The 18,103-nt window shown below is 45.6% G+C and overlaps 1 protein-coding gene across 11 annotated transcripts in view; it reads left to right on the top strand.

Moving 5' to 3' along the window:
- Positions 1-18,103, top strand: part of adgrl2a (adhesion G protein-coupled receptor L2a) — a 544,699-nt gene that overhangs the window by 496,002 nt on the left and 30,594 nt on the right. For all 11 annotated transcript variants that reach the window (XM_070886520.1, XM_070886511.1, XM_070886513.1 and 8 more), the window contains 4 exons: positions 987-1,207; positions 3,206-3,272; positions 12,868-12,959; positions 16,561-16,729. In XM_070886520.1, coding sequence (XP_070742621.1) covers positions 987-1,207; positions 3,206-3,272; positions 12,868-12,959; positions 16,561-16,729 — 549 coding nt within the window. The remainder of the gene's footprint in view (positions 1-986; positions 1,208-3,205; positions 3,273-12,867; positions 12,960-16,560; positions 16,730-18,103) is intronic.

Raw genomic sequence — 18,103 nt, 5'->3', positions numbered from 1 at the left:
GAGCCACCCATGGTGCCATGAACTTGGCTGCTGCTGCCCTCCCCTGATGAGTCATCCCCCTCAACAGTACCCAAAGCGGTGTATCTGTTTTGCAGGGGGATGACCGCAGGGGACCCCTGCACTACCTTCCTTGCACTGCTCTTCCTGCTGGTCATCCATTCCCTATCTGGCTGTGTACCCTTTACCTGCGGTAAGACCAACTCACTAAACGTGCTATTCACGTCATTCTCAGCATCGTGCATGCTCCAGAGTGAATCCACCCGCAGCTCCAGCGCCGCAATGCGGTCCGTTAGGAGTTGCACCCGGACACTCTTCCCGGTCACGTAGCCATCGGGGACACTGGAAGCGTCCCTGACTTCCCACATAGTACAGGAGGAGCATAACATGTGTCCGAGCTCTCCTGCCATGACTTAACCCCTAGATAAACTTAATTTGGCAACAACAATGCTAAAGGTTACTTACTGATAAAGAAAAGAAAAAGAAAAAAAAAAACTACTTACCAATCACGAGCCAATCACTTACCCCCTTGGCTGTGACGTCACCTTTCGATTTCTTTCTACTTTTTTGCCTTCTCTCCCTGCTGCTCGCACTCCCGCCTCTCCGATGCGTTGGGCCTTTTGTCGGCCTCCGACGTCCCCGGACTCCCTGCTGCTCGCTGTTGATTTCCCAGTGCACTTGCCATCAGTAAAGCAGCTTGACTTTCCTCCCCGGAAACGGGCGAGGATCTCATTCCGGTGTTTTGTTATTTTGCCGGGCGAGGACGGGGTCAGACTGGGTTGCGCTGCACCCAGTGGTAGAATAGCTGGCTGATGCCTACCGTTTTAGCAAGGTGTGTGGGAGGACACGTCCAGTGCACAGGAAGCTGTGCTCCCTTGGTTGGGGAGGAAACGCAGGAAGTCGAGAATTCTGTATTTTCTCCGAGGCGATCTGCCGAAACTCACGCGATTCCTCCCACGGTTTTTGAAGGTGCCTTTCTCTTGTTTCAGATCGCTTGTTCCATATTTGCTGGGTTTCTGCACTTTTTCTTCCTGGCTGCCTTTGCTTGGATGTGCTTGGAAGGCGTTCAGCTCTATCTCATGCTGGTGGAGGTCTTTGAGAGTGAGTACTCTCGGAAGAAGTACTTTTACCTCAGCGGCTACCTCATTCCGGCTCTCATCGTGGGAGTCTCGGCGGCTGTTGACTACAAGAGCTACGGGACGAAGAAAGCGTAAGTAGACATCAGGCAGCTCACACATTCCTCGCCAACTGCTCGGTACGGAATGTAGTCTTAATTCACCCAATGGTGGATCCCATTACTTTGTTAAAAATTAAGGTGTTGTACAAGTGCCTTTCAGGATAGCATGGCAGGAAAGTGTTCCTCTTAACAATAGATGTTTTGATGTGCAGTTCATTGTATCTGGTGCTTTGTCATTCTTCATCAATTGCGAGTATCATTTAAAGGACAGCACCTTTAGCGTGGGACAGCATTGAGTGCGCTGCAATTAGCCTCAGCACCTCGGGGGCTGGGTAGGGGAGAGACCTGGGTAGAGTGGGGAGAGACCGGGCGACCTGGGTAGAGGGGGCGAGACCTGGGTAGAGGGGGGAGAGACCTGGGAGGGGGGGGGGGGGGCGGGGAGCCTGGTTAGGGAGGGGGGGAGACCTGGGTATGGGGCGGGGGAGACCTGGATAGGGGGGTGGGGGAGACCTAGTTAGAGGGGAGACCCTTGTTCCTGGTTACCCGTCCACAGCTGGAAAGTTGCCACTTGTGGGCAGGGTTGCGATGCGTCCTCCATGTCAGATATCCTGCACAAAACCCGGTGTCCAGACTCGTACGTGAAGAACGACTGTCTGAATGAGGCACTGGGCAAGCACCAGTGGCTCCTCGCCGGTGTCCATCAGTCGCATCCCGGCAAGGACTCGAGGTCCTCGGGAGTTGCGGGGGAGCAATGGAATGGACCTCCTCGGGGTTTTGGGAAATATTTTGACGTCCTCATTGGAAATCCATAGATCCAATTGGCTAATTGAAGAGTAGTATTTGTCAGAAGTTGACCAGACAGGTAAATCAAACATCCAGGTTAAATCCCTAGAACTCAAAATTTGTCGATGACACTTGGAAGTATAGTGAACAGTGAGGAGGATAGTGATAGACTTCAAGAGGGCAGAGACAGGCTGGTGGAATGCATGGACTCGTGGCAGATGAAATTTAATGCAGAAAAGTGCGGTGATACATTTTGGTAGGAAGAATGAGGAGAGGAAATATAAACTAAAGGGTACAATCCTTAAGGGGGTGCATGAACCGAGAGACCTGGGGGTATATGTGCACAAATCATTGAAGGTGGCAGGGCAGGTTGAGAAAGCGGTTACAAAAACATACCAGATTCTGGGCTTCATAAAAAGAGGAACAGAGTACAAAAGCGTGGAAATTATTATGACCCTGTCAAAAACACTGGTTCTGCCTCAACTATAATTTTGTGTCCATTTCTGGACACTGCACTTTAGGCAGGATGTGAAGGCCTTAGAGAGGGTGCAGAAAAGACTTACAAGAATTATTCCAGGGATGAGGGACTTCAGTTACATGGATAGACTGGAGAAGCTGGGGCTGTTCTCCTTCGAGCAGAGCAGAATGAGAGGCGATGTGATAGAGGTGTTCAAAATCATGAGGGGTCTGGACAGGGTAGCTCGAGGGAAACTATTCCCATTGGCGGAGGGGTCGAGAACCAGAGGGCACAGATTGAAGGTGATTGGCAAAAGAACTAAAGGCGACATAAGGAAAAACTTTTTTACGCAGCGAGTGGTTAGGATCTGGAATGCACTGCCTGAAACGATTGCGGAGGCAGACTCAATCACAGCTTTCCAAAGCGAATTGGATAAGTACCTGAAGGGAAAAAAAAAATGCAGGGCTACGGGGAAAGGGCGGTGGCGTGGGAGGAGCTGAAGTGCTCTTGCAGAGAGCCAGCACGGGCTCAATGGGCTGAATGACCTTCCGTGCTGTAACCATGCTATGATGATTCTAACTCCCCTACCCAGAGGCACTGTGGGAGCATCTTCACCACATGGGCTGCAGCGGTTCAAGAAGAGAACCCACCACCAACTTCTTGAGGGCAATTAGGGGAGGGACAATCACTCCCCAGAATGAAGCTCAAGAAACGATTTTTAGTGCGATGTAAATGGAAATTTCTTTCAATGTGGATTTTATGTTGAGTGCACGTCTCTCCTCTCACTGCAGCTGCTGGCTGAGAATTGATAACCATTTCATCTGGAGTTTCCTTGGGCCCGTTTGTTTTATCATTTTGGTAAGTTGGCAATTGACATTTTGTTTTCTTCTTGCTATTTGTTTTGTTATTCATAGTCCGATTGGCCGGAGATTGGGGTTTTTGGACTTTGTTAACCCAAGAACAATGGCCTTTGTTAGCACAGAGCAGATTTTGGAGGGAAGGGAACTTTCAACACCATGGGATGCAAGGCGTGATTTTCCAGTAGCGTGCTGAGTGATACTTCCACTTGCTATCAAACAGATGTCCCACCTTTTGCTTCTAATTCTGGGTTATTATGTAAAATATAAGGCAGGTCAGGAAATTGAGCTAATGGCACCAAGATTATACTTTTAAAAGAGCAATTCCCAAGGAGCAGATATATTTTGGGAATAATAAATGAAAAGATATTTCTGCTTTTAGTTTCTACTTTTCTTCCCAATCTCACTTGAAGGTGCTGAGGAGTTGGGTCTACATTGCCCGATACCCCAGCATCCTCGGGTCAAGTGACCGATCATTATGTGAGAACGTGGATAGTGAGTACTTGGGTTCCAGGGTATCACAGCTGAGGCAGACCCTATGTAGACTCCAACAAGGCAACCCGCTTGATTGGCACCCCATCCACCACCATAAACATTCATTCCCTCCACCATCGGCGCACCGTGGCTGCAGTGTGTACCATCTACAAGATGCACTGCAGCAACTCGCCAAGGCTTCTTCGGCAGCACTTCCCAAACCCGCGACCTCTGCTACTTAGAAGGACCAGGGCAGTGGGCGCACCACCATCTCCACGTTCCCCTCCAAGTCACACAACATCCTGACTTGAAAATATATCGCCGTTCCTTCATTGTTCCTGGGTCAAATTCCTGGAACTCCCTCCCTAACGGCATGGTGGGAGTACCTTCAGCAGCGGTTCAAGAAGGCGGCTCACCACCATCTTCTCGAGGGCAATTCGGGATGGGCAATAAATGCTGACCTTGCCAGCGACGCCCACATCACAGGAATTTTAAAAAACACAGTATAGGAATAATGAGCACCGATCCTGGCAGTGAGCCTCCCTCCTTAGCTTCGGGATGAAAGAACATTTCTATAACACCTTTCAGCCATCAGGATGTCCCAAATAGCTTTACAATCAATGAAGTACTGTTTTGAAATGTAGTCACTGTCGTAATATAATCAGGGGTATGTTAGCATTGTGGTTACATTACTGGACTAGTAATGCAGAGGTCTGGACTAATGATCAGGAGACGTGAGTTTAATTCCCACCATGGCAGCTGGAGAATTTAAATTCCGTTAATAAATAAATCTGGAATAAAAAAATCTCGTAATGGTGACATTAAAACTACCGGATTGTTGTAAAAGCCCATCTGGTTCACTAACATCCTGTAGGGAAGGAAATCTGCCGTCCTTACCTGGTCTGGCCTAGATGTGACTCCAGACCCACAGCAATGTGGTTGACTCTTAACTGCCCCTCTGAAATGGTGGCTCACCACCTCCTTCTCGGGGCCAATTAGTAAAGGGCAATAAATGCTGGCCTTGCCAGTGACACCCACATCCCATCAATGAATACATTTTTAAAACCGCAGCAGCTAAATTGCGCACAGCAAGCTTCCACAAACAGCAGTGTGACAATGCCCGAGTAATCTGTTTTATTTTTAGTGATGTTGGCTGAAGGATAAATATTGGCCAGGACACTGGGGAGAACTCCCCTGCTTCTCTTCGAAACAGTGCTGTGGGATTCTTTGTGTCCACCTGAGAGGGCAGACAGGGCCTGAATGGCGGTGCAGGCTAGAAGGGCCGAATGGCCTACTCCTGCACCTATTTTCTATGTTTCTATGTTTCTATGAAAGCCGGCGCCTCCGACGGCGCAGCACTCCCTCAGTACTGCACTGGGAGTGCCAGCCTAGATTCTGTGCTCAGGTCTCTGGAGTAGGACTTGAACCCACGACTTTCTGACTCGGGCGAGAGTGCTTCCCACCGAGCCAAGGCTAACAGGAGTGTTGAGACCAACTGCAGCAACCCTACTCAGCCGCCTCTGTTTGTCATAAATAAGCAGTTTGTCAGAATAATGTCCCTGGCACCAGTGTGCACAGAGCAGGAACTCGTACGTGACTCCGGCAAACAGAGCCTCACAGCTGAAGTCTTTTCTTTTAACGACCAAAAATCAAAGAATCCAAGTCGTGGGAATGTCTTTTCAACGGGATTATTGAGTTTTCCTTGACTGGTAATTTGGTGTTGATGGTGCCCCGGTTACATAACGTGGCTGTTGTTGTGCTGAACTTGTTCTGTAAAGTCAGTTCCTCTCAGACTCTGCTGCCCATATCCTAATTTGCATCGAGGCCCATTTACTCATCTCCTGCACTCCCTGACCTGCACTTGTTCCCGGTAACCTCCTCCAGCCCTACAACCCTCTGAGATCTCTGTGTTCCTCCACTTCTGGCCTCTTGAGCATCCCTGATTTCTTTCGTCTCACCATTGGCAGCTGTGCCTTCAGTTGCCTGGGCCCTAAGCTCTGGAATTCCCTTCCTAAACCTCTTGGCCTCTATCCCCTCCTTTAAGACGATCTTTAAAACCTAACTCTGTGACCTTTTGGTCACCTCTCTCTTCATGTGGCTTGGTGTCAAATCATCTCTGTGCTCCTGAGAAGCACTGTGGAACGTTTTACTACGGTAAAGGTGCTATATAACTGCAAGTTGATGTCGGCAGAGAGTTTTGTTTGACATCAATTATTAACTTGGATAGAAAGAAAGACTTGGATTTATATAGCGCCTTTCACAACCACCGGTGTCTCAAAGCACTTTACAGCCAACGAAGTACTTTTGGAATGTAGTCACTGTTGTAATGTGGGAAACGCGGCAGCCAATTTGCGCACAGCAAGCTCCCACAAAACAGCAATGTGATAATGACCAGGTAATCTGTTATTTTTATCATGTTGATTGCGGGATAATTATTGGCCACGACACCGGGGAGAACTCCCCTGCTCTTCTTCGAAATAGTGCAATGGGATCTTTTACATCTCATCTGAAAGATGGCATCTCCGACAGTGCAGTGCTCCCTCAACATTGCTCTGGGAGTGTCAGCCTGGAATTTATTGTAACTGCCGCGATATTGGTGACTGCAGGCCAGAGCAAGAGTAATCTGTTAAGAGCCCGGCTGAATGGTACTCAGGACACATTGGCCATACGTGCCCACAGCAGAATCGTCTTTTCCCTCGCATGGCATCGTTATCCACTCACGAATCATTTAGTCCTGCGACTGAAGGGGACCAGGGAGGCAGCAGTATTCCCAACACTGGAATGAAAACAGCGATCGCAATCAAAGGGCAGTAGGACAGTTCCTGTGAGTAATTCTACTCTTCCAATTGCTTTGCCCTCTCACCGTCCCACCAGGCTGAAAGACAAACTGGGAGGTGGGGGTGGGGGTCTGGAATATTACCTTGCATGTTATAGAACACAATGGAGGATGGGAACTGTGTTCATTAAGAGATATCTGGGAGGGTTCAAGGCACATGGAAACCTAGTGAATCATTTGTATGGTGGAATATCATAAACTGTCTGCTCTAATGTATTTGTAAAGCTGTTTCTCCCCACCCCCCCCCACCCGCCCACAACATGCCCAAATATTCCCACTAATAGAAGCCCCCCTTCTCTCCCACACAAAGGGACAATTATATCAGCTTCCAGCATTCCTTTGAACTGCTGTGCCTGTGGCCTGAAGGTTATCATATCTATGAGCAAACTGTGCACACATAATGAGCATTGGGATACCATTAGTATGCCTGAAATGCTTTAATGAAAGCTTGGATCATGGTACGTCAATAGCTGTACTTATCATTTCGACAGCTCCATCTGCACCGTTAATATTTAATTCGGTTCACTCAGAGTTCAGTCTCGCACACACGCTCTCTGAGCCTTTCTTCCGCGAGCAATCTCGCGGCCCGTCGGTCCTGGAGAGAGGAATGTTTTTTTTTGCATGGCTGGCAGCGAACAGTCCTCAGAAACAAGCCAGCCACTTTCAGTAGGAAACGGACGGGTGGGCTCCGGGGAGGCTACAGGGAGTGGAAACATGTTTGGTTCAGATAGGTTACTTTCGAACGGTGTTTCGCTGCTCGTCTCTCATTGTATCCATGTCAGCTCTGCGGGCTGTGTGAAATGAATTTTAAACTGTTCCAAGCTTGTGGTGGATGTGATTTGACTGGGCAGGTTGATGGCTATAATATACACTCTGCGCTCCAGTAAACTGTAGGCTACAGTTCAACTCTTTAAACTCCTGTAGATTGCTTCAGCCACTTACCATTTAGTGAAAAGAAAATGATGAGGCGATGACTTTATCTGCGTATTGCTCAGCCTCTCTGTTAGCTCCAACATCTTTGACAGAAGAAAAATGGAGAGTGAAATGGGATCAATAGTCTCAGCTTTGCCAGCAATTCAAATTCTCATCCTTGTCCTCGACTGCCTCCATGGCCTCGCACCTCCCTATCTCTGTAACCTCCTCCAGCCCAACAACCCTCTGCGATCTCCAATTCTGGCACCTTGCGCATCCCTGATTTTAATGTGCTTTCAGCTGCTGGGGGCCCTAAGCTTTGGAACTCCCTGCCTAACCCTCTCCACTGCTCTACCTCACCTTTCTCCTTAAAGTCGCTCCTTAAAACCTACCTCTCTGATCAAACTTTTGGTCACCTGTCCTAATATCTCTTTATGTGGATCAGTGTCGGATAGCGCTCCTGTGAAGCTCCTTGGGACATTTTACTGCGTTAAAGGAGATATATAAATGCAGGTTGCTGTGGTAACAAAACCAATAATTATTTCCCAGGAATCTGTAACGAAGGTGGGGATTTCCAGAAGTATATAAGCTCTCACTTTTGTTTTTTTGAAATAAGTTTAATGCACATTTTAAAATCAAATTAATAAACAATTTAAAACAGCGAGATCTTAAAAAACTTGGACTCTCTCACAGCTCGTAAATATCTCCCCGTTATTGACTTGCAACTTCATTTTGTAATGATGTATGTGCTCAGGAATTACACCGTGTAACATTTAAAAGAAGAAAGGGAATTTGTACTTAAACAGCGCCTTTCATGTCATCTTCTGAGACGGAAGCTTGTGGGTTTAAATCCCACTCTAGAAACCTGAGCACAAAATCTAGGCTGGCACACAAGTGCAGTGCTGAGAGAGTGCTGCACAGTCAGGGGTGCCGTCTTTCAGATGAGACGTTAAACCGAGGCCCCGTCTGCCTTTTTGGGCGACGTAAAAGATCCCACGGCACTATTTCAATGAAGAGCAGGAGAATAATCTCCGCTGTCCTGGCCAATATTTATCCCTCAACTAGCATTACTAAAACAGATTATTTGGTCGTTATCACATTGCTTTTTGTTGGATCTTGCTACGTGCAAATTAGTTGCCCCATTTCCTGCATTGTTACAACAGTGATTATACTTTTAAAAAAAAAAAAGGATTTAATTGGTTTTAAAGTGGCTTGGTATGTCCGGAGTTCCTGAAAGGTGCTATATAAATGCAAGTTCTTTCTACTTTCTTTCATCGAGTTACTTGTGAAGTGCAATCACTGCTCTGTCGATAAATGCAGCAGTCAATTTGCAGCCAAAAAGGTCCCCAAAGCAGCAAACAAAATAAATCTGGGGTTTTAATTGCGGTGATGGTTGGGGAGGAATATTGGCCAAGACAACTCTGTGCCATTCTTTGAATAGTACCATGGGACCATCTACATTCACCTGAACGAGCGGTTTAACATCTCACCCCACAATATTGCAGCACTCTTCTCATTCTGCCTGCAAACCGGCCTGTTAAAACGGTGCCACACTATCAGTATTTTAAACCCCTCCATATGCCCCGTTCTTGTCGGGTATGGGGGATTAAAATCAAAGTTCTGCACTCTCCTCCCCCACCAAACTACCAATGCCACATGTTGCTCCCCTTCTTAAAGTCCTTCCCTTACCTCTCTTAGCAGGCATTCTAACGATTCAAATGCCTGCAACCTTCTGATCCTCTTCCAAACCCATTAACACCTACCTCCTTTAATGCAGAAGATTTTTTATGCGAGCACATTAAAGTTGATACGATTTTATTATTCCAGGCAATAGACTTTCAACCCACGATGATTGTGTGAATTATTGAAAGAAGAGGGTAAAAAAAAGTCAAGCATTCCCTACTTGATTCACTTCGTAATGAATAGTCTGAGCAAAGAATGTTTTGAATATGTTGTAAGCTAAGTAGTTGCCTACATTAGCTTTTGTACTGAGCCATGTCAGAAAATCATTTCTTTTGACGTAGTTACTTTGGACCAAGTTTCCTCGAACTGAGCCGTACGTTCATAAGAACATAAGAAACATAATAAATAGGAGCAGGAGTAGGCCATTCGGCCCTTCGAGCCTGCTCCGCCATTCAATGAGATCATTGCTGATCTTCGACATCAACTCCTCTTTCCTGCACTATCCCCATATCCCTTGATTCCCTTACTTCTCCCATTGCCTGTGGGTTTGTACGCTATTGCGGTCTTGTGTAATGAGAGACGATTAATTGGCAATCTTGTGTGTGGCCTCTTGGGGAAGAGTGACCATAATATGGTAGAATTCTTCATTAAGATGGAGAGTGACACAGTTAATTCAGAGACGAGGGTCCTGAACTTAAAGAAAGGTAACTTCGATGGTATGAGATGTGAATTGGCTAGGATAGTCTGGCGAATGATACTAAAAGGGTTGATGGTGGATAGGCAATGGCAGACATTTAAAGATCACATGGATGAACTTCAACAATTGTACATCTCTGTCTGGAGTAATAATAAAACGGGGAAGGTGGCTCAACCGTGGCTAACAAAGGAAATTAGGGATAGTGTTAAATCCAAGGAAGAAGCATATAAATTGGCAAACCTGAGGACTGGAAGAAATTTAGAATTCAGCAGAGGAGGGCAAAGGGTTTAATTAGGAGGGGGGAAATAGAGTATGAGAGGAAGCTTGCTGGAAACATAAAAACTGACTGCAAAAGCTTCTTTAGGTATGTAAAGAGAAAACGATTAGTGAAGACAAACGTAGGTCCCTTGCAGTCAGAATCAGGTGAATTTATAATGGGGAACAAAGAAATGGCAGACCAATTGAACAAATACTTTGGTTCTGTCTTCACGAAGGAAGACACAAATAACCTTCCGGAAATACTAGGGGACCAAGGGTCTAGCAAGAAGGAGGAACTGAAGGAAATCCTTTTTAGTCAGGAAATTGTGTTAGGGAAATTGATGGGATTGAAGGCCAATAAATCACCAGGGCCTGATAGTCTGCATCCCAGAATACTTAAGGAAGTGGCCCAAGAAATAGTGGATGCATTGGTGGTCATTTTCCAACATTCTATAGACTCTGGATCAGTTCCTAAGAATTGGAGGGTAGCTAATGTAACCACAATTTTTAAAAAAGGAGTGAGAGAGAAAACAGGGAATTATAGACCGGCTAACCTGACATCCGTGGTGGGGAAAATGTTGGAATCAATTATTAAAGATGTAATAGCAACGCATTTGGAAAGCAGTGACATGATCGGTCCAAGTCAGCATGGATTTATGAAAGGGAAATCATGCTTGACAAACCTTCTAGAATTTTTTGAGGAAGTAACTAGTAGAGTGGTCAAGGGAGAACCAGTGGATGTGGAGTATTTGGACTTTCAAAAGGCTTTTGACAAGGTCCCACACAAGAGATTAGTGTGCAAAATTAATGCACATGGTATTGGGGGTAATGTATTGACATGGATAGAGAACTGGTTGGCAGACAGGAAGCAGAGAGTGGGAATAAACGAGTCCTTTTCAGAATGGCAGGCAGTGGGGTGCCGCAGGGCTCAGTGCTGGGACCCCAGCTATATACAATATACATTAATGATTTAGACGAAGGAATTGAATGTAATATCTCCAAGTTTGCAGATGACACTAAACTGGGTGGCAGTGTGAGCTGTGAGGATGATGCTAAGAGGCTGCAGGGTGAATTGGACAGGTTAGGTGAGTGAGCAAATGCATGGCAGAGGCGGTATAATGTAGATAAATGTGAGGTTATCCACTTTGGCGGCAAAATAGGGAGGCAGAATATTATCTGAATGGTGACAGATTAGGAAAAGGGGAGGTGTAAAAAGACCTGGGTGTCATGGTACACCAGTCATTGAAAGTTGGCATGCAGGTACAGCAGGCGATGAAGAAGGCAAATGGCATGTTGGCCTTCATAGCGAGAGGATTTGAGTATAGGAGCAAGGAGGTCTTACTGCAGTTATACAGGGCCTTGGTGAGGCCACACCTTGAATATTGTGTACATTTTGGTCTCCTAATCTGAGGAAGGACATTCTTGCTATTGAGGGAGTGCAGCGAAGGTTCACCAGACTGATTCCCGGGATGACAGGACTGACATATGAAGAAAGACTGGATCGACTAGGCTTATATTCACTGCAATTTGGAAGAATTTAGAGGATCTCATAGAACCATATAAAGTTCTGACGGGATTTGAGAGGTTAGATGCAGGAAGAATGTTTCCGATGTTGGGGAAGTCCAGAACTAGGGGTCATAGTCTAAGGATAAGAGGCAAGCCATTTAGAACCAAGATGAGGAAAAACTTTTTCACTTGGAGAATTTTGAACCTGTGGTATTCTCTACCACAGAAAGTTGTTGAGGCCAGTTCATTGGATACATTCAAAAGGGAGTTAGATGTGGCCCTTATGGCTAAAGGGATCAAGGGGTATGGAGAGAAAGCAGGAATGGGGTACTGAAGTTGCATGATCAGCCATGATCTTCTTGAATGGTGGTGTAGGCTCGAAGGGCCGAATGGCCTACTCCTGCACCTATTTTATATGTTTCTATGAACCCTCTTATACGACTGCCTCCTAATGGTGACAGTGAGTCTGTCGCAACATCAATACATTCTGATACTTTAAATTCATCCGTGTATTTTAATAAGTGTTTGGGCCCCTTTCTGCACAGCAGGAGCCTCCCCGTCACAGACTAACTGGTTGTGAATGGTCTGTTTCTGGGAATATTGATTTGAAAGGCAAAATAAATGTTTCAAATCAATGTCTCTTGTAACCGTGCTGTACTTAATATTCAATAGTTGGATTTTTCTGTTGAGGATTTAGCACAGTATTAAAACCACACAGTCAAAATTCATGCAAACCTTATATTTCCCTCAGGAAGGAACCTTAATGCTTACACGGGGAGAAGGTTCAAATCTTCTTTGCTCTTTCAAATCTAACACTGCTCATTAGTTATATAAGGAAAAGAAAAGGCCCTGGAATGTGCCATTCTGGGAACATGGGAACAGGAGTGGGCCATTCAGCCCCTCGAGCCTGTCCCACCATTCAATCAGTCCATGGCTTATCTCTATTTAAACTTGATCTTCCTGCCTTGGTTCCATAATCCTTACCCGACAAAAATCTATTGGTCTCAGTTTTGACGTTTTCAATTGATCCTCCAATCCCAACAACTTTTTGGGGAGAGAGTTCCAGATTTCCAGTACCTTTTGTGTGGAAATAAGTGATTCCTGACATCGCCCCTGAACGGCCTGGCTCTAACTTTTGGGGACCCACGTTTTGGACGCCCCAACCCCCAACACCACCAGAGGACTTAATTTTTGTTGGAAGCCAGGACTGATCCTTTATTTTGTCAACAGGTCAACATCATCTTCCTGATCATCACCGTGTACAAAATGGTGAAGCACACACCGACCTTGAAACCGGACTCGAGCAGGTTGGAGAACATCAAGTAAGTGGCGGGAATTGGGTGGGTGGGCGGGTTGGAGTGGGGTGGGGGGGGTGAAGAAACCCACAGTGTTGTTGCTTTTAAAAAATAAAACTCTGTCCATTGAGGAACTGGTTTCCAGGGAGACTGCAGCGCTCTGTGACTTCCTGTCTCCTCCCTTCCCCCTTCCCCCCCGCCCCCCCCCAACCCCAGCAACTGTGGCCGGGAGAGTGGTTCATATCTTCCATAACACGCCCGAAAGGTCAAGAGATGTTTACCAGCATTAGAGGGTAATTTGAGAATTGAACAGCAATCAAGCCGGTGTAAATCTCAGTCTTGGGGACTCAGGTTTGTCAGAAATGCAGTCATTTCATTTGGAATTTTAAAAACGCCGTGTGTGATGTGTGTTTGCCGTGATTTAATGGAGTTTGTTTTTGCTAAATGGCTTCTTTCTCCTGTATTCTGGAAAGAATTCCTTCGTAATCTTGCATTCTTAAGAGACTTAACTGCGTGTTTGTCGGCAGATAGGGAGGCTGTTCATTGTGTCTGTGATAACTGCAGGCTTAGCTTCTCGATTACATGTCAACTGTGTGGCACCATGTGATATTTGCACAGAATAATGATGGAACATGCTGTTTTTATAACAATATTGTGTGTTGTGGGAAATGCAGAACTAACAGTTGTTACAATCTGGATTGCGCTGCACTGCCTGAAAGGGTGGTAGAAGCAGATTCAGTAGTAACGTTCAAAATGAAATTGGATCTCCGCTTGGAAAGGATAACTTTGCAGGGCTACGGGGAAAGAGCAGCGGGAAGTGGGACTAATTGGAGAGTCCTTTCAAAGAGTCAGCACAGGCACAATGGGCCGAATGGCCGCCTTCTGTCCTGTATGATTCATCACCACACTTAATGTGAGAGAATTAAAATGTTCTAACCATATATAAAGTCACCTAACCTTCTCCCAGTGCAAACCATTGAAAAAAAAAAGTATTTTTTTATTGAGCACGTTATGTATGTCGAATACTTTGTGAGGGTCTGTGTGATATCATTTTTATTCCTATCTGTTAGCATTTGACTGGCTTAGCATTTTGCTGCCTTCACGTTTATGCACTGACGCAGCCTGTATCACACACATGGCCACAACATATCGTTTGGACTGCAGAAAAATAATTGAGTGCAGAAATCCCAAACCTCCGCTGATGGTACACTTGGTGATGCAATTGTGCGACTGAGCCATACAGACCAGAAGGCTATCCCAACCACCCGCTCCCCACCCCCACCAAGGTTGGAGTCAGGCCAGAGTTGCAGTCAGGGTGATTCGCAGCAGTGCTGCTATGGGACAAATAGGGTGAGGAGGGAGGGAGGGAGGGAGAGAGAGAGACAGAAAAATCTGTCGGGGTTCCTTCCCACTCTTGCTTGCTGCCTGTTGACTCCTGCTGCCAAGTCAGCGTCCTTGGGCGTTTGGTTGAGGCCGGGAGCTACAATGCACGCCGCTGTCAAATAGCCAGCCACCAACTGGGTGCGTACAAGCAAAAACAAAAAAAGTGCAGGAGCCCAGCAAGTGGTCAACACTTTAGCAAAGGGGAGAGGAGAGATGGCACCAAACTAGAAGCAAATGTCATTATTTGAATGATGCTGTAGTGTTTAAGACTGATGTTAGATGGCAGGATATGTGAACGCCATGTTCACTGCATGCTGCATGAAGAGAGAGAGCTAATCTGTAGGACCTCTCTCTCTTTCTCTCTCTTTTCTTCCTTGCCCTTTTGCTTCTTCTCATCTACACCAGTAATTACCGTGTATGCGATGGCTACTATAACACAGACTTACCCGGGTAAGGAAAAAAATCATGCATAAAAAAGACTATTATTAATGCATGATTTAATACTTTGTGGCTTGAGTAATTTTTTTTGACGACGTAATAATTACCTTAATTCTGGCCGCAAGTTTTCTAAACTTTTCTAAAACATGTTTGACAGTTTCCATATTAGAAATATTTGGATATATATCTAATAGCCGGCATTTGCCTTATTTTTTTTTTATATTTAAAGAAAACATTAATTTCTTCAAATATAATTGTGTAAGCGCTTACTTAAAATTCATTTTTGCATTCAATATTGTCTAATTTTTATTTTTGTCTCTCTTTCTGCTTATAATGCATTCTAGCTATGAGGATAATAAGCCACACCTCAAGTAAGAGCATTAGCCCGAAGCTAAATTTACAGAATCAGTTTATCGCTCCTTCCCGACGCGGGTTTCTCTTTTTTTTTCCCACACTGCTGCTTTTTTTTTTGCAAGAATCCTAGAGGTGCTGACAAATCTGTCTCTACTAACTCCACATATGAACTGCAACGGTTCAGGAAGAAGGCCCAACCACCACCAGCTACCATCTCAGGGCAACTAAGGATGGGCAAAACTAGCTGGCCTTGCCAGCGTCACCCTCATCCCAGGAACAAATTTCTAAGAAATGATCTTCTGGTAGTTGTTATTTTGTACTTTCATGTACAGTGTGAGAGATGGATTACCGTAAATCCTGAAACTAAATTTGGCCATTTTGTTTTTGGCCTGGTGCATAAAAGTAGGTCTCAGGCTTCATCTGTTCCATGGCTTGTTGAGATTTTAATTACCGTTCCATTTAGCAAAACAGCGTAAAAACAAAATGTGAGTTACATTACTCATGTCAAGGTTGAAATTCCTTATCTGCTATTGATTTGGGTCAACATCTGTTCGCATTGTATAAAAAGAATATAGCGGCACTGGAGAGGGTGCAGAGAAGATTTACAAGGATGATATCAGAAATGCGAGGGTATACCTATCAGGAAAGGATGAATAGGCTGGGTCTCTTTCCTCTTGGGGGGGAAAAAAAAGGCTGAGTGATGACCCAATAGAGGTCTTTAGAATTATGAGAGGTTTTGATAGAGTGGATACAGAGAGAATGTTTCCACTTGTGGGGAAGAGCATAATTAGAGGCCATCAATATAAGAAATCATCAACCAAGATATCCAGTAGGGAATTCAGAAGAAACTTCTTTACCCAAAGAGTGGTGAGAATGTGGAACTCGCTACCACAGGGAGTGGTTGAAGCGAATAGTATTGATGCACTTAAGGGGAGACTGGACAAACATATGAGGGAGAAGGGAATTGAGGGTAATGCTGATAGATTTAGATGGGAAAAGACAGGAGGAGGCTCAAGTGGAGCATAAACGCTGGCATGGACTGGTTGGGCTGAATGGCCTGTTTCTGTGCCGTATATCCGATGTAATCCTATGTAATTTTCGTTCAATCAGCAGCCAGTATACAGGTCACGCCAACACATAAAGGCGTCGATTGCTAATATCGCACAGTACCATTTCAACCCAAGCGCTTTTCATATACCTCTACTGGCTTAAAGTGAAGGTCAGTAACAAGAGTGGAAATTGCAAGTATCCCTCACATAAGCTGAAGCTCTAAAGTGACAGAAACCTGCTTAGAATCAAACTAATAGAAGGAGAGATCATGCACATCTTAATCTGCTTACTGGAGAAGGCAGCTGCAGTAATAACGATTAAAAGCTGCTGTTCGGATATGTCCTTAATGCGGTGCTTATATAGGCTTTAACCTAAGCAGGTTTATTTTCTTTTTGCCCCGCAGGTCTTGGGTTCTAGGCGCTTTTGCTCTTCTGTTTTTACTTGGCTTGACGTGGGCATTCGGATTGCTATTCATCAACGAGGAGTCTGTCGTAATGGCCTATCTCTTCACAATATTCAACGCATTCCAAGGGATGTTTATTTTTATATTTCACTGCGCTCTTCAGAAAAAAGTAAGTGACTCCTTTTGCAACCCGATGTCTAATTACCGCAGTGCTTTGTAAACTGTTCCACCTGGGACAGTGCTGCAAATATTGACATTATTGCAGGGAACCCCCCCCCCGCTCCCCTGGAAATATGCAGACGCAGTCTCTCGGACCCCAGTACATATTGATGCGCGCACATACGCAAGCAGGGACTTCTTGAAAATATTGACACGCGCACACATCCATAGACCTTTGAAAATATCAACAGATTCCTGGGTTTCCCCCCCCTCTTGGTACACACCCTGGACCCCTCGAAAATATTGGCACAATCCTGGCCCCAATGCCACTGCCTCCCCCTCCCCCTCTTGAAAATACTGACACACAGTCAGGAACCCCTTGAACAGTGACACATACCTGGGGACCCTTTGAAAATATTAACACAACTGTGTGGAAGCACCGTTCGGGCTAAAGAGTTCTGAAAACATCCTGCATCGGCCCCACTCAGGCGAGACTGTGATGTCAACCCCTCCACCCACCCCCCCCCTCGCCCCATCTTGTCCGACCCCAGTTTGAAAGCCTATGCACTAGATTCTAGCGTTGTACAATCTATTTTAAATCAATTTCTCAGTTTGGTTTTGAGATCTGTAAAGGGTTTTTCAGATGACCTGTATGCCAGAGCCATTGGCTAGTAATCTTTAATTAACATCTGTGCAAAACTATGAGGTGTTTTGACAGAGTAGATATGGAGACGCTGTTTCCCCATGGCAAGAGGGTCAGTAACCAGGGGACGCAGATATGAGATAAGAACCAGCGGGGAGGTGAGGAGAATTTTTTTTACCCAACAAGTTGTTATAATATGGAACACCCTGCCTGAGAGGGTGGTGGAAGCAGATTCAATAGTAAATTTCAAAGGGAATTGGATAATTATAGATTGCAGGACTATGGGGAAAGAGTGGGAGTAATTGGATAGATCTTTCCAAGAGCCGGCACAGGCACGATGGGCCGAATCATTCCATCTGTACCGTCACTATTTAGGGGTAGCCATTTTAACCTCACTCTCTCCTGGCTGGATTTCCCCGGGGTTGGGCGGAATATTTTGTATCCCTGACCATATATTGACGTCAATGGACAATACAATCAGGTGAGGGGTGGGGGGGGGGGGAGAACCAGCTTTGTGCCCGATTCCATCTGTTTCCTGGCAGATGGGTCAGTTTAAAACTGCCCCCGGGCCCCAAACAAATCGTTCTGGATAAGGTCTCTCCGGCTCCACAAGATCACACGCGTTGTGCACTTTGAACTCTGTCGCAGAGAAGAAGTGAACTGCAGATCAAACCCCATTTCCCAGTGCGATTCTATCACGTTGCAGCTTATGTTTTTTTCATTCATTAACGGGATGTGGGC

Source organism: Pristiophorus japonicus, chromosome 8 (genome assembly GCF_044704955.1).
Source record: "Pristiophorus japonicus isolate sPriJap1 chromosome 8, sPriJap1.hap1, whole genome shotgun sequence".
NCBI lineage: Eukaryota > Metazoa > Chordata > Chondrichthyes > Pristiophoridae > Pristiophorus > Pristiophorus japonicus.
The sequence above is the reverse complement of the archived record's forward strand: the minus strand, read 5'-3'. Positions and strand labels throughout refer to the sequence as shown.